General features: G+C 35.0%; 1 protein-coding gene and 2 pseudogenes across 4 annotated transcripts; 1 reads left to right on the top strand and 2 right to left on the bottom strand.

Moving 5' to 3' along the window:
- Positions 1-1,620: 1,620 nt before the first annotated feature.
- Positions 1,621-6,893, bottom strand: LOC116110171 (annotated as a pseudogene).
- Positions 6,894-14,274: 7,381 nt separating this feature from the next.
- Positions 14,275-18,487, bottom strand: LOC116110170 (annotated as a pseudogene).
- Positions 18,488-21,752: 3,265 nt separating this feature from the next.
- Positions 21,753-26,188, top strand: LOC116110114 (phosphatidylinositol/phosphatidylcholine transfer protein SFH3-like). 4 transcript variants are annotated; one of them, XR_004124847.1, is made up of 15 exons: positions 21,753-22,137; positions 22,272-22,409; positions 22,513-22,774; positions 22,860-22,959; positions 23,058-23,324; positions 23,423-23,500; positions 23,938-24,039; positions 24,129-24,278; positions 24,379-24,471; positions 24,586-24,642; positions 25,100-25,223; positions 25,311-25,699; positions 25,776-25,847; positions 25,931-26,008; positions 26,104-26,114. XR_004124847.1 is itself a non-coding variant. In XM_031396342.1 (15 exons), the coding sequence occupies exons 2-14, from the start codon at positions 22,364-22,366 to the stop codon at positions 25,980-25,982; spliced, it is 1,770 nt and encodes a 589-aa protein (XP_031252202.1). In that variant the 5' UTR covers positions 21,753-22,133; positions 22,272-22,363; the 3' UTR covers positions 25,983-26,008; positions 26,104-26,188. The 4 variants fall into 4 exon arrangements, 3 of the variants coding, with proteins under 3 accessions (XP_031252202.1, XP_031252200.1, XP_031252201.1); XM_031396342.1 differs by having other exon boundaries at positions 21,753-22,133; positions 25,953-26,008; positions 26,104-26,188; XM_031396340.1 differs by having other exon boundaries at positions 25,953-26,008; positions 26,104-26,188.
- Positions 26,189-26,701: the final 513 nt, after the last annotated feature.

The following is a 26,701-nucleotide window of genomic DNA, read 5'->3' as shown; positions in this document are numbered from 1 at the left end:
TTGAAAATATTACTATAAAAAATCAAATTTATAAATTATTACAAATTTTACCATAATAAAGAGCATTTAAACAAATTATCATACTCGAAATGAGTACATAAAAACGAAGATCAAATTTCAACCTCCTCTCTATTATTTTATTTACAAAATCCTTTTATCCACTAATATTGCCCCAAATACACTGTACCCTAAAATTTGAAATATTGCAAAACACCTCTAGAAAATCACAGTTAATCCCTATAATTTTGAAATATATCAAAAACTCCCTAAAGCTGAACCAGACTGGAGAGACTGCCAAGTCGAGATCCCCAGTCGGTCTGGTCCGAGTTTTAAAACAGTGCCTAATTAGCATTTTCTTATACTTTTCTGACCCAATCTCTCATTAAAGTCATGAAAGCTTTAATTGGCATAAATTTTGAAGTTAATGTGTTATGAAAAGCAAATCGTAAAGAATCTTAACAACCATTAACTGCGAGAAAAAGATCTCCATTGAATGCATATAATTGATTTCACTAAAATAACGAGTAAAGAAGAATTAAATTATTATTTCTATCATTATTTCTTTGTCTTTGAATACTTTTATGACATAGTGCCAAAGGCCCAAAAGGCCAAATATGATTGTGAAGGGATCCAAAACTAGAAAAAAATCTCCCCAAAAGAATGACAAACAAATGAGAAAATAGTTAAACGTTAGGGAAGGTTCACAAGAAAGAATGGAGTTAAAAAATTGTGTTGGTAATACAATGTTTATGATCTTATCTTTATGTAAATGATTATGCATAGTGTTTTGTTTTTGGATTTTTTTTTTTTTTTTTTTTTAACCTAACCCAAGCATTCCTTATAGGTAGGGTTTTTTGTATTCTTTAATCTCCGTTTTGTTTCATTTCTTTGACAAAAAAAATGGAAAAAAAAATATATATAATAAGATAGTCTTAGTTAATATCAATTTTTTTTTCCTAACCCAAGTGTGTCGTGAGATAAGTTGGCTGTTTTTTAGGTCTCCTGAATATTCTTTTTCCCTCTTTCCATAAAACCTTACTTATAAAAAAGAAAATGAAGTTAAAAATACTAGCCCCCCCCCCCTGAGATTACACCATTCAAGTTATTAACCAATAATACTGTAGATTGACATTGGACACTGAGTATGGACAAAGGCTTTTGCCTGGAGTATTTATTACTATCATTGAAAAAGGTATTTTGGAATACCTCATTTGTTTATTATTCCCTTGCTCTCTCTCTTTTCCTCTTATGGGATTTGAACCATGGCTGCCGAGAAGACTTCACTGTCCTCTACCTCCCAGGCACACATTTCCCAGTAGTTGCTTCGCCAATTATATATTTAACTTAAAAAAGTGACCAAATCGATATCCCACAGCAACAAATTTTTTAACTCAAACACTACTGAATTTGATTCAACAAAAGTGGACAATTGAATATTTGGCACAATTTTGTATTTCAGGCTTTACGAGAGACAAGATGAAAATATTACACCCACCCCCTCTCACAAACTTCTTCTTCGCAATTGGTTAGCTCTAACAAATCCTACAGATCCCACCTAATAAATTACGACTAACCAATTGTAAACTGCCACATCGAGATTATGGGTGCAATTCTACAAGATTATCGAAACAAATTCATAGCATATTATCCATGAAAAGAGATATCCAAAATCCAAATCTTTTTCGAGAAGAGCATAATCGAGTTTAGCAGCATACTACGTGATGCAGATAGCTTCCAAGAACAAAGGAAAAGTCAAGTATGGAATAGCACGAAAATACATGGACTCTAAATCACCTTAGAACCGCCAACCCAGTGGAACTAAAGGATTCTCACTACACATGCAATACTTGACAAAAAAAAAAAAAAAAAAAGTGTATCCAACAACAAAGTTTTTATTTCAATGTGCGAATAAAACTCGTCAATATCTATGCCTCCACCACTGTGCCTGAAACATAATAGACAATGATAAAACCTTTAGAAAGCTCACCTCTAAGTTCCCAGAATAGAGAGATTTTAAGAACAAACTCAAGTAAATATATTATGATGGCCAATTAGGATATTTTCTTATGAGATGTACCCACAAATAGAGAGTCCGATATTAAATATTGCAATGCAGTCAGTCATGCATGCCAATGACTTCAGGTCACGAATCAATTGACCAGAGGAACTTAATGGAGGCTAGCAGAATTAGATAGATACAATGAATCACTGATCGGAATGGAGATCATGTACTTGCCTCAAAACTTGGCAATTTTTGCCTTGGAGTGACCAGAGTCCTTCACGTTTATGAACTATAAGAAAGCACTATACCGCCATTTTCATTTCGTTTTCTGTGAGGATCAAACCTATGAGTTTGAAATCAGCTGCTACAAAAGAATCTATATTTTTCTTCTCCGGATTGATCTTCAAAATCTGCATATAAACATGGATATGAGACTTAAAGAAATAACACCTTTCGCATCTAGTATCAATCATATGATGATTCAATAATCCAATCATCAACATGGTTTCTGTTCAAAAAAGTATTCTTCTTACTGGAAAAGGCTTTGGCAGTTTCTGAAGTTGCTCCTGCAGAGGCCTCACATGAGTCGATAAACATGAGTATCACCCACCCATGGTGAAATCACCAGGAGCAGATCTGTACAATATTTATGAAGGTCAACAAAAATTCCTCAAGGCCAAAACTGTACACTTAGTAATAAAAACCTTAAATAATCTCCAGACTTATTTATTCGTGTAGCAATTTCTTAGTTTGTTAGCTTCCTACCAGTGTCTCCTTCAATGATTCAATCTATGCAAATTCATTATTTATGATAGGCCCCTGCAGCAAAATAAGAACACTGCATAGCTGATTAAATTCCATCAATGGACTTCTTTCATTCGTCAATTGGTTCCACCCTACCCATTTAAATATTAAGCTTCTACAGTTCTTCTATACACAAAACTTATTCATTAGTTTGTTAGGAGGATACATACCACAAACATGAGCAATCATGCACGTCAAAGAGCATAAGACGCAATGTTGAAAGGCACACCCAGCCCATGTCAGCAAGCGCTGATACATTTGACATGATAACTCCCCATTGGCTACATAGAACTGTAGAAAAGAAACCAAAGACTTGCTTACAATGAAGAAAATCATAACACAATTTTACCATAAACTCAACACCAACCTGTGCAACATGTGGCAAGGTGGAAGTGCCATCAATTTGAGATCAGATGGATTCCAAGCTGAAAGGATGATCCGGCGATCATTTGGATTTCTTAATCTTGTCAATACATCCAGTAACTGATCAAAGCCTTGACCAGAGAGTCAGCATGCATATCAGTGTACCTGTTAAGACTTTAGCAAAACTGAAGCTCTAATCCTCGTATATAATCCATCTCTCATTACACTAGAAATAGCAGAATCCACCAACCTTGCACCAAAATCCTCCACTGAAACCCATATACAGGACCAAGGTCACCCTCCTCTCTGTCTGCCAATCCACACTGAACAGATATACATATCGTAAGAGTGTATGAAGTGACACCGGATTTTGCCCCCAAAAATAAAAACCACCCAGCACTTGCCTGTCAAGGTATTCTCTAGATGCATTGCCATCCCATATATGAATGTCCTTCTTGAAGAACCTGTCGATTATACTAACTTTTAGAATATAGACCATTTTTTTCCTGCTCTAAACACTAAACCAAGCAGAGTAAAGGAACAAAATATCTAATGAACAATCCATTTATCAGTGATCAAAGAAAGAAGCGTAAAGAACTCCATACCAAGAATAAAAAAGTTAAAAGGTCAATTCATAACTCATATTATATCCCAAGCAATATAAAAGGATTCATATCTGATACTGATACAGTACAGACAATTAATTCCATTATTGAAGAGAATTCATCTCCAATGTTGTACGAACAGCTATTCATGTGCCATGAAAAAGTAATCATAAATCAAACATATGATTAGTGTCTACACATGGGGTATAAACAAAAAGATCCTTAATGAATGCTTTTTTTACAGTCATATGTTGCATATCACATTCTTGAAAAAATGTGCGGATCAAACACTGATCAGCAGTGTAAAAAGAAAAGGATAAAAACATCAGATGACAAGTAATATCAAAATGCCAAACATTCAGTCACTCCTTGAATCACATAGCTTCATGCAATGCAAAGATACAATCTACTGAAGGTAACACCACCCAATGTCATTATTTCAGAAAAAACACATGCAATTGAGAGAAACTCTTGAAATTACAAACTCTTTGGACACAAACTGAAATGCTCTGTTCTTCTCCCATCAAATCAAAAAGTTAAACATTCAACAACATCATTACCTTGGTTGTTGAACCACTGATGAACCAGAGAAGTTCTTCAACAACACCTCGCCAAATACTTTCTATGAACCAAACGATAACAATGAATCAACCTAAATGTCAAATCAATAAAAACATTTTGCTTTATTATAACGGACTTTGTGATAAGTTGAAATAAAGGGCATCATGGCAGTCCAATTTCCACCCTCTAAAAAGAATATGTAAAGCCCATTAATTTAGATCGTTCAACAGAAAATAAATAGGTAAGATAGCCATACCTTGGTTGTAAGAAGTGGAAAAGTTTTGCGCAAATTAAACCGCATCTATTTGGAATTGAAATGAAAAAATACAATAAAAAAAGAAAGTGAGCTTCTACGATTTAGTTGTTTAAGGAAAGACCAATGAATGGAAACATTTCAGAAACAAAGCTCTCTAGACAGTCTAGCTGACTAACCTGGCAACCAAATTTTGATAGAGTGCCAGTCCCTGTCCTGTCATCCCTGAAGGGCCATCTGAGTGATGTCTTAACAAGCCTTAGATACAAGTACTCCTCATGTCTCTCAAAAACATCTTGGGCAGGAAGAGAACTTCTTCACCTCAAACTTGACAGAATCGGTCTTACTATCAAGGACCATTGCTTGTTCAGAATTGTCCGCAGAGCTTCTAACACGAACATATGTTGTGAAGCAATGTCGAATCTTGTTTTCCACAATAGGAGGATGAGTACCATGCTGGAACACAGATAAATCAATTGGTGGGATAAAAGTGTCACAATCAATGCTTGTCTCAATTTCAGTAATGTGGATTGCATCACATCCAGGAGCATTAAGGCTTCCCTGTATCAAAGCACGTTCAACATAAAAAATGAAATACAGCTTGTAAATAGAGTAATGATCAACAAGTTCTCGAGTACATACCCCAATATTTGGCCACCTCCTATAACAAACACTTTCTCAATTGACAGACAATAAGGACGCAGCTAACAATTCTAAAGCAGACCCATGCTTCCACATATCACAACATTTTCAGCAGTAGCAATGTCAAAACTCCCAGAACGAGTCAAACAACATTAAGGCGACCCGGCAAAGGTCGAGGCTCAAAGGAATACTCTCCCATGTTTTCCTTCCCATTATGACTGCATTCTTTTTCCCAGAATCGATGTAGTCAGAGTAACATCCTTGAAGAATTTCAGATCAGAGGGCAATCTCCAGGGTAACTTCCCATCCTTACCAATACCCATATCCCTAGTTGCAGCCACAACATTTGGTAAGTCTCTTTGGATTCGGCTGTGTATCGACATTGCCGTTAGAAGGCTTGTCTTGGAATCAGCAGCCATATTTGATGTCAGAGGTCGAATGAAACTTGAAGTTAAAAACTCAAAATTAAGACCGCACAGCCAACTCCCCTGGTAGTGCGGTGGAACCTGAAAAGTAAGAGAAGTATTAATAACAAATTATCGAAAGCAAGAAGGCAGAAACCAGTCACTAAAATATAAACACACTTACCCAAACAAAAACAAAAATAGTCGTAGATATTCACATTTTTCTATACGCTTGTCAGTAAAAATTTCTATATCCGGCGCAATACATCTTTACAGAAAAATCGTATTTCAAAAAAAAAAATTAATTTTCAATCCAGCTATCAAAAATGACATTACCATCTCCCCAAAAATCAAGAAAAGAAACAATCTAATGCAGTTAGATTTCTCCCAATAATAGTCCAAGATTTCAGATTTACAAACAAACAAACAGAAGATTAACCAAAATTTCTCCCTTGCTTTACCAATTATTAAACATAGCAGCTATAAGCTATGTCAGCTGAATTCCGCAAACAAGATGGAATTTGACTTCTCAGAGTAAGAACATATACTTAAAAAATTAAAATTAAATAGAAAAAAGCTGTAGGTAAAGCCTAAAGACAGTAAATAAATGATGAAATTTCCATTACAATTCAAAACGCACAAAATATTATTATATAAAAATGCACCAACACATTCTCTTTAACAACAAAATTACATAAAATAATTATTATTCATAACCAAAAAAAATTGCAGTAATATTAAACCAACCAAAATAACATAATCTTCAAAAAAAAAAGTCGTCGATCAAAATACTCAAAAAAAAAAAATCCAAAAAGAAAATGCAAGTTACCGACCGATCTGAGATAGAAGCGCAAAATCTTGATCCTTCTTCACTCTCAAAAACAAACCCTAACAAAACAAATTGACAGGAAATGACGATCAACCAAGCAAAAATTAGGGTTTCCGATTAGTGAAATGAGAGCGGATTAGATAAAAGCAAAAAAGAGAAATCTGAAACTACAAGCTAAGCTAAAAAGTTGTGTTTCAGTGAGTGAGAATGTTGAGTTTTTGCTGTTTGTTTTGAGAGAAAAGAAAAAAGAAAAAAGAAAAAAGAAAAGGAGAAGAACAAGAAAATACACACTCAAAATTACTTTCAAACGACACAAAATCCAAAACCACGGTTGACGCGGAGTGCCGCCAAGGCGAGTGTTGTTGGTTGGGCGTTTATATTCACTTTCTTCATCTATTTGCCCTTACTCCTTCACTTTATTTACCTCCATTGCCACTCCCTCCCTCTACTACTTACACCTACCACCATTGAGAAAAACTTTTTTTAAATTAAATAATAATGAATTGTTAAATTTTTTGGATTTTATTTATTGAAATATCTCATTAAATTGTAATAAAATTGAGAAAAAATTTATTAAGAATATATTAATCTTCTAGAATGTTCCAATAAGGATAAAAAGTTTGGATAAAGATAAAAAAAATCATCTATATATACATATATTAAAGGGGTGTTTGCTTGAGCTTATGAAAATTAGCTTATAAACAACAAGCTAATTTTAGTTTATAAGTATTTGAAATTTTAAGCAATTACGTATTTGGTTAAAGTACTTATAAGTGACTGATAAGTTGTTGACGTGTTTGGTAAAATATGGTTTATAAGTACATTTTATTATAAAATGACTAAAAAGAGTACTACATTAAACAATAGTACACTATGGAATTTTAAAATTAAACAAAGATAATGTAGTAATATACTTGGTCAAACTAGCTTATAAGTATAGTACTTATAAGCCCCAAAAAAAAAAAATACCTCTCCCAATTATTATCATTTTTTTTTTAAACTTAACTTATAAGCTCAAAAAAGTTATAAACAAACAGGTCAACTTAATTTTAGAGCTTATAAGCTAGTTTAATCAGCTTATAAGCTTAGACAAACACCCCATAAATTCAACGTGGTTTAAATTTATCATTTATATATATTTAAAAAAAAAATTTGAATTCTTAATATGGGCATAAAATCAAGTTATGTATTTATGGTATCAAAATTTGATTAAATAATTACTTAAATAAATATCAAATATAACGGAATTAAAAAGGTTGCCCAAATTAGATAAATTATTTGTTATTTTAATAACATAGAAAAGTGATGGTTTCTTACTACTAAAATAATCCCTTATCCATTAATTACAATATTATATTAATTATAAAAATAATATTCAATTCTTAATTTGTACTTTAAGGTACATAACAAAAAATATTTTAAAATAATATGTAATATATTTTTTTTAATAAATAAATTATTTTGAAATCTGTAAATGATAATAATAAAGTACAATTAAAAATATATGAATTTAAATATAAAATGGTATTATGGAAAAAGTAGAAGACACGGTTTTATTAATTGCAATGGCAGCTAGGATATTAGATTTAACTCTTAGGGGCAATAAAGTCATTATATAGAGTAAGAATAAAAACGTTGATTTTATATCGAAACGGCAGGCTAGCTGAAGAGAGACAGTAGAAAATATACCAAGGCCAAAAGCCGTGTGCTATGCCTGAAAGGCGGGAAATCCCCTACTCTCCAATAACATTACGACACCTGTTAAACATATTGTGAGAAACCTACCGTCCACTTGGCGGAAATCAGAGGGGTGCAGTCATTTTCCTTGTAGTTTTTGGTTAGTTAATCAAGATACCAATTACTTGAACGTCTTAATTACTTCAACGGGTACGATTACGCTTGTTTCCAGCGATGCAATCTCAGCGATCCACGTCACTCTCTATTAATTCCATATTACTTACACGGTTACACGCAAGAATATAAATATTATTAAGTTTAAAATTTAATTGATATGATAACTTAATTAAGGAAATAAAATATTAAAGGAAATAAAATATAAAAGGATAAGATGATAATTAATTAAAAATTATATCATTTATTATTATTTTTATTATTTAATTTTCAATGCCTTTCGGTGTAGGGCCAAATCCAATGTCTTAGCTCCAAGATAAAGAGTCATAAGATAGTGATAGGTCATAGGTGGGTGCGATAGAAATCAAATCATACCTAATTATTAATATTTTAAAAAGGGATTATTACTTTATTAATTTGTAATATTTTCCAATTAATTCAAATTATTGGACCTGCAAGTGCTACGAGGAGACTCGAAGGCGTCAGATCTTACCATCTTTGATGAAAAGAACATAATTAAATGTTTATAACAAAAATTGAGAGCCGTCGAATTCAATCATCTTAAGAAGCAAAAATTAATATCTTAGAATGGGTTTAGTTTATTATTTTGGGAATAATATTGGGTAGTTGAATATGAGAGTATTACGAGGTAAAATTTAAAAATCTTTAAAAAATCTCATAGGTTTGCTAATTTAATTAAACACCCCAATATATAAAAATTATGTAAAATGATAAAAACACCCCCACCATCCGCAGTGCCAGATTCCAACCACCACCGCCAGAATCTGGTCGAAAAATTGCGTTACGACATAGACCAATCGGATCTGTGTCGTAACGCGTCGATATGGTCTTTTCCAACCATATCCATCACATATTTGACCGAAAAAGACCAAATCTATGGCTAGATGTGGCTGTCGATTGCCGCAAAGGTCCATCTTTGGCCGTCAGATCTGGCATTTTCAATGAATAACCGACCATTTCTGGTCGTGGTGTAAGCTGTTGTGACAGATTCTGACTACCATCGACGGTGGTTATCGGAATCTGACAAGTATGGGTGGGTGGAGGTGTTTTTGATAATTTTTTAAACTTTTTTTTCTAGGGGTATTTAATGAAATTAATAAACTTAAGGGATTTAAAAGTAATTAAAAAATACACTAATATTTCTCAAATAATGTGCCAAACAAGGGGAATAAGATTAGGAATACGAGTATAAATATTGAACCAAACGCACCTGATATTTATGATGAGACTTGAATACCGCCGATGTTAAATTATACTGGTACTTTTCAAGAAATTCAAACTGTTAGACTATAACGGCGTTAAGCTATCTGAGACTCGAATACCGTCGGTGTTAACAAATATTGAAATATATATATGAGATTGAGAAGAAGAGGATGAAAATAAGATTGAGGTGAGGTGGCTCCCGCTAACATTAAAAGAGCTAAGTGGGAGATTGTTGGAACTTTGGTTGTGCCATAATTGAGAAAGGGCCTAGCTTCTATTTATGTCCCCCGCACTTGCTTTCTATCAACAACCCTGCCTTTGTGTTGTCATTATAGCAATAGGTAAAAAGTTGTAAGGTACTTGTTTCATACTATGATGAACATATATCAAATATCAATTTGATTATAATTCAATCACGTTACAAACCCAAAAAAAAAAAAAAAAAAAAAAAAAAAAAAAGGCCAACTAAATAGTTAATTATTCCAGTGATCAAGAACCCAGCCCTTCCCGGACGGTTGAACCATGACTCGTCGCCTTCACTGGGTCAGTTACAAATTTTTCTATTCATTAAAACCTTATAAATTAGGATATCAATTTGTGAACAATTGAAGGTTGGACTGTTAGTGCTTTTGAAGAGGAATGACCGGTGTGTGTAATGGTGGCAACGGCGTCAATTTCCAGTGAGTGAATCGACCAAAAATCGCAAAATAATGTCGCCAAAAAAAGCCTACTATCGCTGACGATTAGGGAGGCGAACAGGGGAGAGATGAGATGGGTTTTGGTTAGAAGGTTAAGGGGAGTGTTTTCGTGGTGATGGGGAGTGTTTTCGTCGTCAGAAACAGACCCTATTAGTTGATGCCAACGATGGTATTTGGGGTGTTTTTGCAAGATTTCAAACCTCTAGGGACTTACAGAATTTTTAGCGATAGTTTTGTTAAATTTCAAACCTTTGAACACTGGTTTGACCTGTCGGTCAAACCGATTAAACCGCTCAACCCTTGACCCAATGGCCTGGCTGGGTCATTGCATGGGTCGGGTTTCTAATCACTGAACTATTCATCAAAGATTACATTCTATAATTTATAGTAGTGTTTTTTTTTTTTTTTTTTTTTTGGGTGATCGAGGGTGTCTAAGCTAGCTTACACACACCTTGACTAATCCCCAAAGCCCTAAAGTTAACAATCAAGTATACGCTCCAATGGTCATCCCTATTAACAATCAAGGCAAATCGAATTCAAGACTTTTTGAGTAATCTACTCAAGAGCCCTTATCATCCCACCCAGCCACTCAATAACCAATAACCACCCCCAAGAGTCCACTCTACAGTAGTGTTATTGTCCAAATTTGTAACCAAACCAACTCGATAATTGATTCAATAGCATCTCTTTAATGATAAGATGACGGTTGTAAGCATAACATTACCTATAAAGTAGAGTTACAAGTGATTAATAAAGAAACTATAACAATCCAGAAAGTATTTTATATTATCTTGAGTTTTAGTCAAAAACTATTTTCTTAAAAGGATAAATTAAACAAAAGAACTTTGTGTATTCTACTACTTGATCTCAAAGAAAAATCCATAAAAGCTATTGATTCTATAGATAAAAACAAAAAAGATTGATGGAATCACATCTGTGAAGCAGCAGCAGCAGCAGCAACAATCATATTCATCAAAACAGAGAAGTTCCATTAGCTCTGCAATACTCTGCAACCAATAAAGTACATAGAACCAATTCTAATTAAAGACTTCTGGTTCTGGGTGGGTGCCAGTCATCATCATCATCTCCACATAACCTTGGACCACTCACATGTTTTCATTTTTAATTCTTCTTTGGCTTATCACTTCTCAAAAGAAAAAAGAAAAAATGCTTTTTGGTGGGTTTAATAGTGGGTTGTGTTAACTGGGTGATAAAAAAGGGAAGATTACATAAGCATATAAGTTCAAGTCCCCTTAAGTATTAATAGGAATGGCTATTGGACTCTTATTCAACCGACAGTTTTAGGACTACAGGGGATTTACTAGATGGCTAGATGATAAAGAGCAAAATAAAGGTTTCATGAGCATTTAAGTTCGAGTCTTCCTAAGTATTGATAAGAATGGTTACTGGATTTTTATCCGATTAACAGTTATGAAGTTATAAGAGATTTATTGAAATACGTGTAAACTAATCCGAACATGATTAAAAAAAAAAAAAGTGGGTTGTGTATTTTTCTACCACAGACTATCCCATAGTGTTATTTTCTGCTGGAAGGAACAAACATGCCAGCAGTCCAGTCCTAGACCAAATCTTAAGGTAATATTCACATAATCTTTTGTTATCAACTAACCCCATTTGCCTTTCTTCTAATCTGTGCTTGTAATCTGGGTTACAGATGTAGGGTCCATTATGCATTTATGTAAAAATCTTGAGTCTTGTATCTGTGAATTGACAAATGAACTGAATCATAATTGCTTCAAATTAAGTCGTTGTCTATGAGAAAGCAACGTGGATCTAAGTTTTTCCACTGAATTAAGCTAAATCTAAGCTATAGCTTCACCAACCACCACAATTTCACACTCTTGTCTTGCACGCCTTATCTAAGCGTCAGCAGCGGCTTCTTTTCTCTTCATTTTTTTCTGCTAAATTCAAAGTACGGTGTTGGTGTCTCATCAAAAATTTTGCTGTTTTGATGGCCATTTTGTGGTGGTCATTTAACAGGCCAACCAAACCACTCAAAAATTATGATTGGTGACTAGTTTCAACAATGTAAGATTGTTGAACATACAGGACATATCATGCATGATTAAGAAGACAGTGCTGTGATAATTGTGACCTTGGAATCGACAATCCCTTTTTTTCTTGGTATCCGAGGGTATCCAGACTAACCTGCGTGCACCTTAACTAGTCTCTCGAAACCCTTAAACCTCCCATGGTTATCCCTTGTTAGAGTAATAGGAAAACGAATTTATTTTAAGAGATTTGGATTTACAGATCACACCGCGTAGAGGTCTTTCCCTTGAGCGACTAGTCAATGTTAATAAGGGAATGTTTTTCTTGGGTTTGATTATGCTGCTGAGTGCTCAAAGATAGTAAATCATTGGAGAACATTTTACAGGCTGTAGTGTTTTAGATTCTTGACTCAGGTTTTCAGGAACTGATTTATAGTAGACATGCAGGATTCTCCAGTAAAATATGGGCAAATTTGGTAGTGGTTTGTTTGGTGACTGCAGTTTCATGTTGTCAATCTGTGTGCTTGCAGTACCAATTTTATTAATTAATATAAAAAGAGTAAACGATTTTTTCCCACCCAAAGTTTGCCTTAATGACACTTTCCCACACACAAAGTTTCAAAATACCACTTTCTCACCCAAAGTTTATATTCCGTTACTATCCAAAGTTGATTCCAGAGGCGAAAATTCTCTGTCACCACCATTTGAACCTCTGATCTCCTCTCTACAAAACCTCTTTCACTCGGATACTTGATTTCTCATCGATTGCTGGTTATCACAAAGTTAGGGTTTCTTATTCTTAATTGATGTTTAGGTGATTCCGACAACGAATATTCAATCAGTCACCACCATTCGATCCACCGACCTCTACTCTACAAAAACCCTCTCACTTTAACTCCTGCTAACTTGTCAAACACCAACTGATAAAGTGAAATGTATTTTAGATAGTAACAAAATATAAACTTTGGGTGAGAAAATAGTCTTTTGAAACTTTTTGGGTGATAAAGTGTCTCATTAAGGCAAAACTTGGGTAGGAAAAAGTCGTTTATTCATACAAAAATTATAGTCAATATTCTCTTTTAATGAGGAAAAAATATGCAGTTCTCATATTGGATTGAAAGCAACAATTTAGCAAATGAAAGGATTTTGATACATGTGGCAGATGCTGCCTTTCTGTCAACAGCTGAATGCAGAATTCAAGCTTCAATGAATTATAATATAAATATAATAAAATCAAGAGGATGGGTCAGAATCAGATAAGGTTGTTTAGTCACATATGCGTTCGGTAGCCCATCACCACTACAGAATATCAATTATCAAAGATGCTTTGAAAAACCCACTTCAGTTTCTTGTAACTTAACATCTACAGATAATGACATTCCCAGAACTTAAAATTTTAAAGCTACTGAAAGAAATATGATATGGCTGCAGACAGATTCTTTGTTTGGTTCCAACCATAAGGGTCATATTATCTTTAAGGCATATCAAGCAGCCCATGGATCACAATGATCCATTGGAATTATAAGGGTGTATACAAGCCAAGCCAAGTATCTGGACACTCAAGCTCGGTTTGTGATTAATAGTGTCGAGTTCGAGTTCGAGTTCAAGCCGAACTCGTTTGAGCTTGAATACTTAGGCTCGACCTCGTGCTCGAGCTCAAATGAGCTCGACCTTCGAGTTTATTGTGAGAAGGGGGCTGTTTTTCATTTTAAAAACTTGAAAATAAAAAAAGTTACAAAACTTGTAATTTGGCTCTTCGAGATGAGGCTTGCGAGCCTATTGAGCCGAGCTTCGCCCTGATCAAACTCGGCTCAACCCCTTAAACGAGCCACTCGAGCTCAAGCTCGACTCGATTGACTTCGAATCGAGTTCGAGCTTTCCAAGAGCCAAGCTCGAGTAGCTCGCGAACTGTTCGACTCGCTTCTCATTCCTTATTTGGAAATACACTAAGAAAATATTAAAAAAAAAAAATTGCAATCATTCTAACACCTCCAACAGGCTAATTACTGAACAAAAACTGGACAGCTAAGTGATAACCAGGTTGAAATTTGATTTATTGAACATGGTTCTGTTTTTTTAATGTTCTAATCAATACAAAGCTAATATATAAAACTCAACAGCTAATTAAATTCGGTTCCAATGATATTTCCCATACGCATATTCGTTCCAAAGGAAATGAACACGACCTATCAAATTTGAGCTTCTCAATGGCTAATATCTAAATCAAAGACTTTCAAAGAATCGCATGTGGTCTTCAAAAGTTTCGCCATGCCGAATTTTCGACACTGATCCATCTTCTTCAATCTGAAAGCATCAATTCAAATTCTCAGAACTTTTTATTGACATAGAAATTCTAAGGCACTACTATCTGCTGTCATTTTCTATGGTTTCTAAAATTTATGACCAATTCTGAACTTAACACGCAAAGACATCCATGGGAAACAGATAGTAGAAATGTAACAGAGCAGTCATTGAGGGAAACGATAAAAACTAAAGAGAACAACATGCTGAAATTAATAAGCACAAAATACAGCAAATACATGTAGCAGAAACATAACAGATTTCTAGGCACCATACCCAGTACTCAGGAGGTCGCATCTTGAGATTGTAAGTTGATGCCATGCTCATGCAGTAGGCACCTGCATCATGAACAACCAGACCAGTTCCCTACAAAGCAAAACTCTTGATTAGGAAAGGAAAGAAATAATTGGTCCAACCATCCTATAAAGAGCCTAGCACATTACCTGAGATGGGGTTGGAAGTTCCCTCTCCTTCCCCAAGAAATCTGCAGATTCACAGACAGGACCCACCACATCAAACTTGGAAGTTTCAGCATCTTGTGGTGCAGGGGAAACCAACTCAATGTGCTGCAACCAAACATGACCCGAGTCAATTGCAATCAACCAAAGCAACAGATTGTATGGACATAAGAAATATAAAAGCAATACAAAAGGGTTCTGAAAAAAAAAAAAAAAAGAACTTGCACATAACGGAATGGCTCATCCCTCTGAAAACTGGAATGATATTCTTCCATAAATGACTGGCAATCAGCAGAAAAAAATGACAAATAGAATGTAAAGATTGAAGCATAGTTCGCTAAAACCTTGTTTGACTCTTAAGGCACAACTGAGTGATTTTACATATCAAGGACATTGACTTTGACGTCATCATTTTATCTTGTTACACATACACAGGAATAACCTGCCTCAGAAGAAAGGCGTCATTGAAATAGATGACAAGTTGTCAAACCAGAAAACATCAATAAATAAAGGACTAAGGAACAAATGAACCAATATCGATCAATAACTGAACAATAAACTTGGCTACATACTTATAAGCATCATAAGACTAGGACGGATAAGTTCAGCCATGCTGCCTCAATCACAAAAAAATTTTTTGTTCCGTTGGTTTTGACCCCGTACTCGGTTAACCAAGCAGCAAGTATTTGCAATAATTGACCTCCCTGGTTCATATCAGATTCAGATTTCTCGATATCACCAACTCCCTTACCTATCCAACCACCAAAGAAAATGAGAAAGTCATTCTCATATTGATAAAAATTAGCATTGTAAATACATGATTATGCTTCTAACATGGCCATGAGATGAAGCTGATTCAATAAAGTAACCTTTGCCCTTCAAATCTAAATTCATTCTAATGCTACAAATCAAGAAAAATATAAAAGTTGTTAAGCATAATCCCCACTTTATGGACCACTGATTAAATCTCGTGTGCCAAAGCTCAAATGTTAATCTTTAGAATATAAAAGTCAGTAGACTATTCAATAACTTTCTAAAAGCTATCAGAAACACTGTAAGACTAAATAATGTGATAGTAGCAGGACCTTAATTTCGTTGTTGATAGTAATTCAACCATGAATGACTATCAGACGTGAATAATATAAGATTTACGAAAGTGATACTCACGGTGTTAATGAGATCTCTGGGTTGTGAAGGACCGCACCATGGTGATAATAATCTATCCCTAAGCCGCCTCCAATGTTTAAGTAATCAACTTCGAACCCTTGGGCACGTATTTCATCAATATAATTACCATGAACTGCAGCATCCCTGAAAATGTCCACTGAATTATCAAAAAAGAACTGCCTATGTCATTAATATCAAGGTAGACAACAAAACATACTAACAGGGAACAAGCACCTCTCCCCAGTAAAGAAAAAGAATGCATTATAGAAATCAATTGTAAATTCAAGAATTATTGGACATTCACCCAAAAGTAAACCGATAATTAATTTCTATGTTTTCCACCAGTTGAATCAGTCACTTAAAATTACAAAGATTCTTAGTATGAACGCCTGGTTCCTTTATTTGGTTCATGACAATGTCATCAATATGGGTAAGGAAATTGGTAATCCTCACAAGTATAACTCGCAAAAAAATTTTTAGATTCTTCCTTTAAAAATAGGATTCCACCTCATTTATATAAAAAAACATAAAAAGAGAAACTTGGCATTTGGAGATTCTTGTAATCTGCCCAAGTATCAATATCCAAAACCATATTTAATGAATAACAAGAACGATTACAAGGAATCATTTTAACTTTTTCCAAAAATAGGAGTACAAAAGTAGGACCAATAAAATCTCACAAATATTTTACATTATTCACAAAATTTCTATATTGCAAAAATGTATCACGACGGGACAGATTAAGCAAAGTTTGGAACACCTTAGTAATGGTTGAACCAAGATGGCAATGCGCCCCCACAAGCTTCAATTCATTAGGATGTGCCTTCACAGTCCAAAAACCACTGCAACTTCTCATTCCTAATGCCAAATAGAGTTCTTGTTTCCAGTAGCAACATAAGGATGAACCTACAAAGTATACCCACACATAATACAATTTTGTAAATAGAGTATACAGCAAGAATCCAATATACTCAATTTCACATAGTCAATTTGAATCTGTCACATAAAAGCAGATCTCTTTCATATACCATTAGCTCAAACTGGGAATGCCTACCAAATTCTCAAATTCAGATATGCTAAAATTCCTTGATGTTTGCATTGCATACCAACCATCCCAAACCACTCGTCAACTTAACATGACATTAAAATCAATGAACTAGGAAGACTTCTAATGACTTCTAGTATTAAATTGAATTTCTAATGATGTTCTCTTTTTCTACAAGTTACACTTGTAAGCATGTAATACATCAAAAACATTCATATGTATCACACAGAGGCAACTACAAACCTGAGATCCACATAGGATTTATCGGAGCAACACATTAACCTTCTTGCCAGCAATTCTTGAAGCCGCTACAATATCTCCAAGTCAAACTCACTTCAACGTTCACAAAAACACCCTCTTGTGCAGCACAACCAAATCTTCCAAGAGTTCCCATTCCCATTAAATATACACCTATCCATCCATCATCACGTTAACAACAAACAAACAAAGCAAACCCACAAGCAAAACATCAAATTAAAAAAAACATAAAAGCTAGCATATAAAACATAACAAAGCATTACTTGGTGGGGTCAAACCCAGCTCGAAGAGCAAGCTTCAGTTCATTCCCACTCACAAAACAGCTCCCAGCCCAACTTTCTCAATGCTCTAAAATCTTGTAATTATTGTTAGCCTTAATGGCATAACCAATAATAGAGTTCAACCCAGAAAGAGCTTCTTTATAAGCCTCAACATTTCTAGTGATTTGTGGCTTACTGTACAATAAAAAGGTCTTTTTTCAACGATTTCCATGACATCTTGAACTTTAACATCTTCACAGTTAGAAAGCCATCAGCTTTCTTAGTGAAACAGTGCTCAATGGTTCGTTTGAGTGAGGGGTTTTGTGGGGTTCTCAGACAGGACTGCTTTGAGAGTGAAGGGTTTAAGGGTTGTTCGAAGGTTGAAAGAGGATTTGAGGGATAAAATGGGGAATTTAGGAAATGGGTTTTGGGTTAGGGTTTTGGAAAGTGAAGTGAGGGGAGAAAAGCTGAGTGACGGCCATGGCTGAACAAAGGGAGCCACACGAACCCCAACACTTTGACTTCATGTATAGGGATGGCTTTTAGTCATGTGCCTATTTTGCTTCTAAATTTTATAAAAAAACTTTTAATTAATTTTTAGGAAATCATCATATAATATATTTTAAATTAACCATCCGGTGTAGATGTTATTACTAAAGATCTTGATAAATTGACAAATAAGGCTCTTCCCACAGTCATGAGTACTTAATAAATTTGTAGGTATGAGTAACCTTAATATACCCACACCATTTTTACCTATACCCGGCCCTCCCGTTATTTTTGCGGACAGGTTGGGTATGTGTGTGCCTTCTCTACCCATTCAAAAAAATATTCCAATCCATACCTTTGACCGTTTACCCGTGGTTACCCTACCTGTACTTGCCAGCCCCCCGTTTGCCAAGTCTAGTCTCAGTTTATTCTCCTTGATTCATAATACAGATGGTCATAAAAATTAATTAAAATGTTCTAAATTAGTCGCAACCTTATATGTTTAATATCATAAATTTATTATTTATAAAAAAATTAAGCAACATTTTACATGGGTTTTGGTAACACTATAATTAATATTTGGTTCGGGCCTTATATTTAGTTAGTTAAAAAGTTTATTGAGTCTCACTCTACAAAACTTTTTTTAGCTCTAAAATTAATTAAATTTAAATATATTTTATTTTATTCCAAAACTACATTTTTCTAATCTTTTTCAACTTCTCTCTTTCCTTATCTTTTTAATTTTCTTTTAATCCTTAAAAAAAAATAATAAGTTGGAAAAAGATAGAAAATTATAGAAGTTAAAAAAAAATTAGAAGGGGTAATTTTAGAATAAAATAAAATTCATTTTTCTCTAATTGATTTTAAATTTAAAGAGTTTGAGTGGGACTTAAATAACACCACTCTTAGTTTATAACACAAACCAATAAACACTATCCATTGCGAGATCTTACAAATCATAGACGTAAAAGAATATGGTATATATATTTGGAGCAATGCTACATTACGAAAAAATATCCGAATTATATCACCAACAGACGTGGACCACATCCGCTTTTTTTTTTTATTCATAATTAATAAACTTTATGATGGTGTCAGTCTGTCTGCGGTGCATGAATTTGGTATCCCTTTTTCGTGACCGTATCATTTTCCATATATTTAGCTTAAAACCTTGTGCAAGAGGAAAAATTTGGTGTGTTTTAATCATCTACTAATCATGCATTTAAATGGATTAATCTACTCCATTGATTAATTAGTTGAAAACTATTAATTAATAAAAAATTTTCATAATATAATTTACAAATGATAATATTATCAAATTCAATCTCCAACCTTAACGCACAACATCATTAGTCAGCTCATAAAATGGGTCTTTTCTACTTTATAGGTTTTACCATTTACGGCTAATAAATGACAACTTCGGAGTTTGTGAGAAAATATTATGACGCATATTATTGTTTACAAATTGGCTTAGTGATTCATTCATCAATGGAGGTAAGTAGACAGCCGAGGCTGCTGGTGGGGCCGGTCTGCCAGGAGGAAGCACATGGGAAGTTGCTTCAAGTGGGCCGCCTAGTTAGACTGACCCCTACAAATACATTTGAAATTATATAAATTATAAAAAATATATATATATATATAATATATATATATATACATTTAATGACATTTTAGTGTAAGATTCTAATCTTTAGCATTTTTAGGAAAAAAAAAGTTTTAATGTACAAACCCACATTGATAAATTATTAAATATGAATAGGTATTTTTGTTGTGACATGAAGTTCTATATCGCTATTGTGTGAATATATCTTACTGTTTAAATAAGTATATACTCAGTAGATGCGTTTTGAGCTTAAAACCTAAGAACAAAATCGTGATGGGATGTGTTGTAACCTGAGATCCCATATCACTCTCGTGGGAGGATAATTGAGTGTCTAAATAGGCCTGATAGGCCGATACTTATATTATTATTGTGATTTGAACATTTATATTGCTCTCGTGGAAAAATATCTGAGTGTTTAAATAGATTTATACTAGATGCGTTTTGAGCTTGAAGCTAAGAACAAAATCGTAATGGGGTGTGTTGTGTCTTAGGAAAATAGTCGAGTGTCTAAATAGGTGTAAGAGGCGCATACTTGATATATGGGTACTTGTCACCTTGATAAGGTAGGCCAACTTCTCTCAGCAACCAAATCCATTTTTTTTAAATTTCTTTTATTCTTTTCAGGTTTATCGAGTGCCATGGCATCATCAAGAAGGTGACTTTTTGTTAAACGATGATAGCTGGTTTCAGGGTATTCTTTTTGACTTTTTGGTAATTGGAGTGTTTGGACTAGTTTGTGCGTACTTTAACTGATCTCCAGGTTTCATTGAACTCCCTATAAACTCAAAGGACCAAGTAAATCACAATGTTATTATGATAAGTGACCCCAAGGTTTGAACCAAAAAGCTTAGAAATTGAACAAACCTCTTTGATCGGCGAGGCCAACCCCTTGGGGTTAGCTTACTGGGTATTACTTTTGCATAGTATAAAAACAGAAATGATATGACCACCAAAGGTTTTACACCGAATTTGTGCACTGAATGACGTGGTAAAATCCTGATCGTCGATTAATATTAAGTTAAAATTAGTTAATAGTCAGAATTTTGTTACGTCATTCGATGCATAAATTCGGTGCACTACTTCGGTGATCGTAGCATTCCTCGTATAAAAATGAAAGAATGAAGTTGCAGTTGACATGATCATCTTCCTCAAATTTTCAACCACATAAATCCTGTACTTAGTGGAGTTCCACAACCACGACAAGAGGCCATAGCCATTTATTGACTTTGCTACTTCAACCACCCACCACACACAACTTATCTCATTCATTACCATCATCAATACATAAACTATTTTAAATCCCTCGTGGTCGGGAAATCTTTTATTTACAGATTGAACAGAGAGATGGGGTTCAACTTTCTTCTCAGAATTTTTAGTCTTATATAAAATATAAAAGTAAAAATGTAATCTTTCAAAGCTTCTACCTCGATTCTTCATCCTTTTATTATATAAACACATTGTCTCAGCTGGTCATATAAATGATATATATAAGAGAGTAGGAAGCAGTAAAAAAAAGGTCCTGATCAGTTGGTCGTAAACAGGAAATAGAAAATCTAGATTTAATATAACATGTGATCTTAAACGTTCTAGATTTGCCTGAATATGAGGTCAGGTATAAAGAAGTAGGTCCCCTCCTCTTATAATTTAAGTATTCACCTAAAATAAAATTAACTAGCTCGATAGTCGTTTGGGACTCTTGAATGTATTACTCAAAAAGTCTCGAGTTCGAATCTCCACGACTACTAATAAAGGGTAACCATTGCTGTCTGGACTCTGGAGGTTTACCTATTTGTTAACTTTAGGATTTCAGGCCCGAATACCAAAAAAAAAAAAAAAAATTAAGGGTATAATAAGGGAAGAATCTTGGATAATTTACTTCAAAAATCTTTTATAAAAAGGAAATATCTTTTGTTATTATTAATTTGATGATAATGGAGGAATTACTAAAGATGGATTGAGGTTGAAGAAGAAAGAGAAAAGAAGAGGAGGAGTTAGGTGGAGTTGAAAAAAAACAGTTGAGAATACGGAAGGAGTGGCTTGCATATCGGCAAATCTCCCTCCCAAAATCACTGTCTCAAAACAACAGAAATTTAAAAATGGTCAAGCAAATTGGACCCTGTCAAAAACTAAAGTTTTAACTAACAAAATCCTTTATCTATTTCGTTTCATTCTCTAAATCTGTCAAAATCGACCTGGCTGTCCATTTTCCCTAGCTGTTTTTTAGATACTGCCATTACTGAGATTTATTTGGTCGTATATATCCCTCTCTCTTTCTCTCTCTTTCTGCTATACTTTCTATTGTCAGTAGGTATTCTTCTTCTTCTTTTTTCTTCTCTTTCACGTTCATCTTCATTTTTTATTACTACCCTTTTGATTTATACGTATGTTCTTTTGATTTGCTTATGATCATCTTCTGACATTTGGATATGGTGGAAGTTGTAGGTCTGTTTGGTGAGGCATCAGTTTGATATCTCGAAAATTGATCTCTTTGCGATCTTGCTGTCTATCATTTAACCATTTTGAACGATTCAATAATGGCTGATACCATGTCTGGACCTCTTGACCGACCCATCAAAACGGGTAAGCATTCTACATTTTCACTCTGCAACAATTCAATCTCTCTTCAGGCCTCCTTCTCATTAAATCTCTAGATGTAGTTTTGATGAAATCTTGTATTTTTCAGGCCAAGAAAAGGCTGAACATGAATTCTCCGAGGATGAGAGGAAGACTCGACTTGGTTCCCTGAAGAAGGCAGCAATTAGCGCCTCCACCAAGTTTAGGCATTCGTTGACAAAGAAAGGCCGCAGAAACAGTAAAGTTATGTCTGTTGCCATCGAAGATAATCTTGATGCTGAGGAAATGAAGGCGGTTGATGCGTTTCGCCAGGCACTTATCTTGGACGAACTACTTCCATCGAAACATGACGATCACCACCTGATGCTAAGGTTACTCTCATTTCCCTGTCCATTTTCAACTGATTAAATGTAACTGAAACCAGTCTGGATTAAGACTTACTGTAAATTCATGCAGATTTTTAAGGGCCAGGAAATTTGACATTGAGAAAACAAAGCAAATGTGGTCCGATATGCTCCAGTGGAGAAAAGAATTTGGTGCTGACACAATCATGGAGGTAGTTGTTGAACAAAGTGAAAATAAAAATAAAAATTGTCGGCTTTGAATTCTTCCATGTATAGTTTAACTTGTTTGATTTGGTTTCTTTTGTTTTAGGACTTTGATTTCAAGGAAATTGATGAAGTTTTAAAGTACTATCCACAAGGGCATCATGGAGTTGACAAAGATGGACGCCCTGTTTACATTGAGTCCTTGGGTCAAGTTGATTCCACCAAGCTGATGCAGGTCACAACAATGGATCGTTATGTGAAGTATCATGTGAGGGAGTTCGAGAGGACTTTCGTTTACAAGTTTCCTTCATGTTCAATTGCAGCAAAGAAACACATTGATCAGAGCACAACTATTCTGGATGTGCAAGGAGTGGTATGTCTAAATTAAGCTTTTTTTTTTTTTCTTGGAAAAAATTGTCTTCTGTTTCAGGAGATTGGTTTTGCTCAAATCAAACTTGAACGGTGCTTCAGGGACTTAAAAACTTCAACAAAGCTGCAAGGGAACTGGTTCAGCGTCTGCAGAAGATTGATGGTGACAATTACCCTGAGGTACTCATATTATATCTAATAGAATTTGTGGCGAGTCTATCTCCTCACCCAATACCCCCTCTTATAAACTAGTAGACTTAAGCATGTCTAGTCGCTGTCAAGCCTATATATTAGGTCATGTATATTGATAGAGGTAGTTATTTATATTAGGTCATGCATGTTGATAGAGGTAGTTATTGGCTCTAACTCCTCACCCGCTGGTTAAACACTCAACTCAACTGGGCTTAGCTCTAATACCATGACAGAATTTGAAGTGGGTCTGACTCTTCACCCAATAAGGCAACCTCGTTGAATGGGAGGATTACCTCTTCTTATAAACCAGTAGGCTTGAATGTGTCTAGTCGATGTGAGACTCCAATAATATCCATAGGTTCATTGAGCTTAAAGTTGATTCATTAGCAGCCAACACTGCTTATTGATTGTGTTTTCAATTGCAGACCTTGAACCGCATGTTCATCATTAATGCCGGCTCTGGATTCAGGCTCTTATGGAACACTGTTAAATCATTCCTTGATCCCAAGACCACGGCAAAAATCCATGTAAGAATTTGGCTTTCATTAACTAAAGCAGTGCCCAATTCATCTAATCTTGTAATGTCACTAAACCAAATTGATGCTTCATATATTAGGTTCTGGGAAACAAATACCAATCCAAATTGCTTGAAATAATTGATGCCAGTGAGCTGCCGGAGTTTCTGGGTGGCACTTGTACTTGTGCTGACAAAGGTGGATGTATGCGATCCGATAAGGGTCCATGGAATGATCCAGATATAATCAAGGTAATTAACCGTAATTGAAAATATAAGTTCTTGTAGTTGGCATGATACGGTATATTAAGATAACACAGACTCAACAGAGTTTGTTGTTTTTATGAACCAGATGGTTCAAAATGGTGAAGCCAAATGCACAAGGAAAGTTCTGTCAAACATTGAGGAGAAGACAATTGTAGAAGACGATCTAGCGGAAGTTAAGGTACTCAAATCCTTTGAATAAGTTTCGTTACAGTTTTAAATGGTTGATGATTTGATGGCCTCAACTTTGTAATATGAACATGACCAATTGAAGAGATGTTATTCTTTCAACCAGGAAACTGTTTCAACAGTGGAGCATATGGAGCATCCGGATCCATCTCCTCGTCTAAGAGTAAGTCTTTCAAACCTCCGTCTCCATTAACTTAATGGTTTCTGTTGGAAATCGCATATCGACTAGGCACGCTCAAGCCATCTAGTTTATAAGAAGGGACAATCTTCTCATTCAATAAGGCCTCGATCCAAAAACCAATAAGAGCGTGCCTAGTTGATGTGAGATCTCCAACACTTTCCCTCACGGTCAAACCCATATGGCAGGTCATGTCTATGAATAGAGGTAGTTTGGCAGCCCACCGTTAGTCAATCACTCAGCTCATCTAGGCTGCCTCTGATATCAATTGGTTTTTGGGCCTAACTTCTCACCCAAAAGACCTTACTGAATGAGAGGATTGTCCTTTCTTATAAACCAGATGGTTTGAACGTGCTTAGTCGATATGGGATCTCCAACAGTTTCCTCTATGTGGCCTTTAAGGATAACCGTAATAATTCTATGTTGCCTTTATGTATTGCAGTCTTCCATGAACAAGAAGTTCAATGATGTCTATCAGTTTAATGATAGAGTTCCAGTTGTCAACAGGAGTGTTGATGCTTCTTGGCTCAACCCAAGCCAAGATGATAACTTCACCATCCCCAGAGGTACATAATCTTGTTTTCTTTTACGTCATATATTAAGATATGTGACTTGAGACAGTCAACAATAATACTTACTCCATTTGGCCACAGATTGTTTCGCAGTGAAAGGTGGATGCAAGAATCCTGAGGGAGTAAGCAACCACCTCCTCGGTGGGCTGATGGCAGTGGTTATGGGTATAGTCACCATGGTTCGCTTAACGCGAAACATGCCACGAAAAATCACAGAGGCGTCACTCTATAGCGGCGGAGATTACTACACTGAGACAATGATTAAAAGCCATCATGTCCAGAAGTTGCCACCCCACTCCGTTTCAGGTACAGAATTCCATTTGATGATGAAGCGCATGGCTGAACTAGAGGAAAGGGTGAACATTCTCACCATGAAGCCTGTCACCATGCCACCGGAGAAAGAAGAGATGTTGAATGCTGCAGTAAACCGGGTAAACACCCTGGAGCAAGAGCTAGCAGCCACCAAGAAGGTATAAAGCATATTTCCCATTTCAGAAAAGGTATGTGGTGATCATTATTCATGTATTCCATCGTTTTCTTGTGCAGGCGCTCGAGGATTCTCTTGCTCAACAACAAGAGCTGGTGGCATACCTTGAAAAGAAAAAGAAGAAGAAGAAGGTAAGTCAGGCATATCTTTAATACTATAACAAGTTTAAGATTAAGCATAAATGAGAAGCATAAATAGAGTTTTCACATATCAGTTTTTTGGATTTTAAAATGCAGAGTCTTTCACTGGTGAGGTGGTTTTGTTGAAAGCTCTAATGTTTCTGAAGATTAGTGTAAGTTAATGCTGTTGATAATGGTGGCGATTATGGTGATGTTTCAGCCCCAAATTCTCTGTGTCTGACCATGTTTGTTTTTGTTTGTCATTCAGTTCAAAAGCCCTCCTTGTAAACAGTTTGCCATTTGTGTATATGTTGAAAGTTAAAGGTCCCTTTGCTCACTTCATGTAGTGCAAAACATTTGAATGCATCTACTAACAATTAACAAAGTAGAGAATATGACACTTTGACCATCAACATACATACAAATGTTTGTGTTTTGTATTCTAGGGTTTTTAATCGTTGAAAATATAATATTATCCGTACAAAATTAGGATCTCAACTTTATACGTCAACTGATTTGACTGTTGATATAATGTATATTTTAGTTGTATTGACGCAAAAAATCACATAGAATCCTTTGTATATATAAACCTACTAATTTTGAAACTATGATAAAGTTTGTATATATAATACTACTGCCTTTGAAAATATAATAAGATTGTATTACAAGGTATTTTATCTCTTCTACCCAAACCAACAAGAAAATTAAAAAGTGATTAAGCTGGCTTTTGTTGATGTTATCGTTCAAGGGCTTATGTGGTTCCTAGGTTGTAATCGATGTTTTAAACCCGCCCCCCTTCACCAAGTCAGGTTAGCAATTTTCCTATTCACCAAAAACCCTAACAATTGAGACGGTGATAGACGAAC

This window comes from Pistacia vera, unplaced genomic scaffold (assembly GCF_008641045.1).
Source record: "Pistacia vera cultivar Batoury unplaced genomic scaffold, PisVer_v2 Contig598, whole genome shotgun sequence".
Lineage (NCBI taxonomy): Eukaryota > Viridiplantae > Streptophyta > Magnoliopsida > Sapindales > Anacardiaceae > Pistacia > Pistacia vera.
Note: the sequence above shows the minus strand (reverse complement) of the source record. Positions and strands in the feature narration are given on the sequence as shown.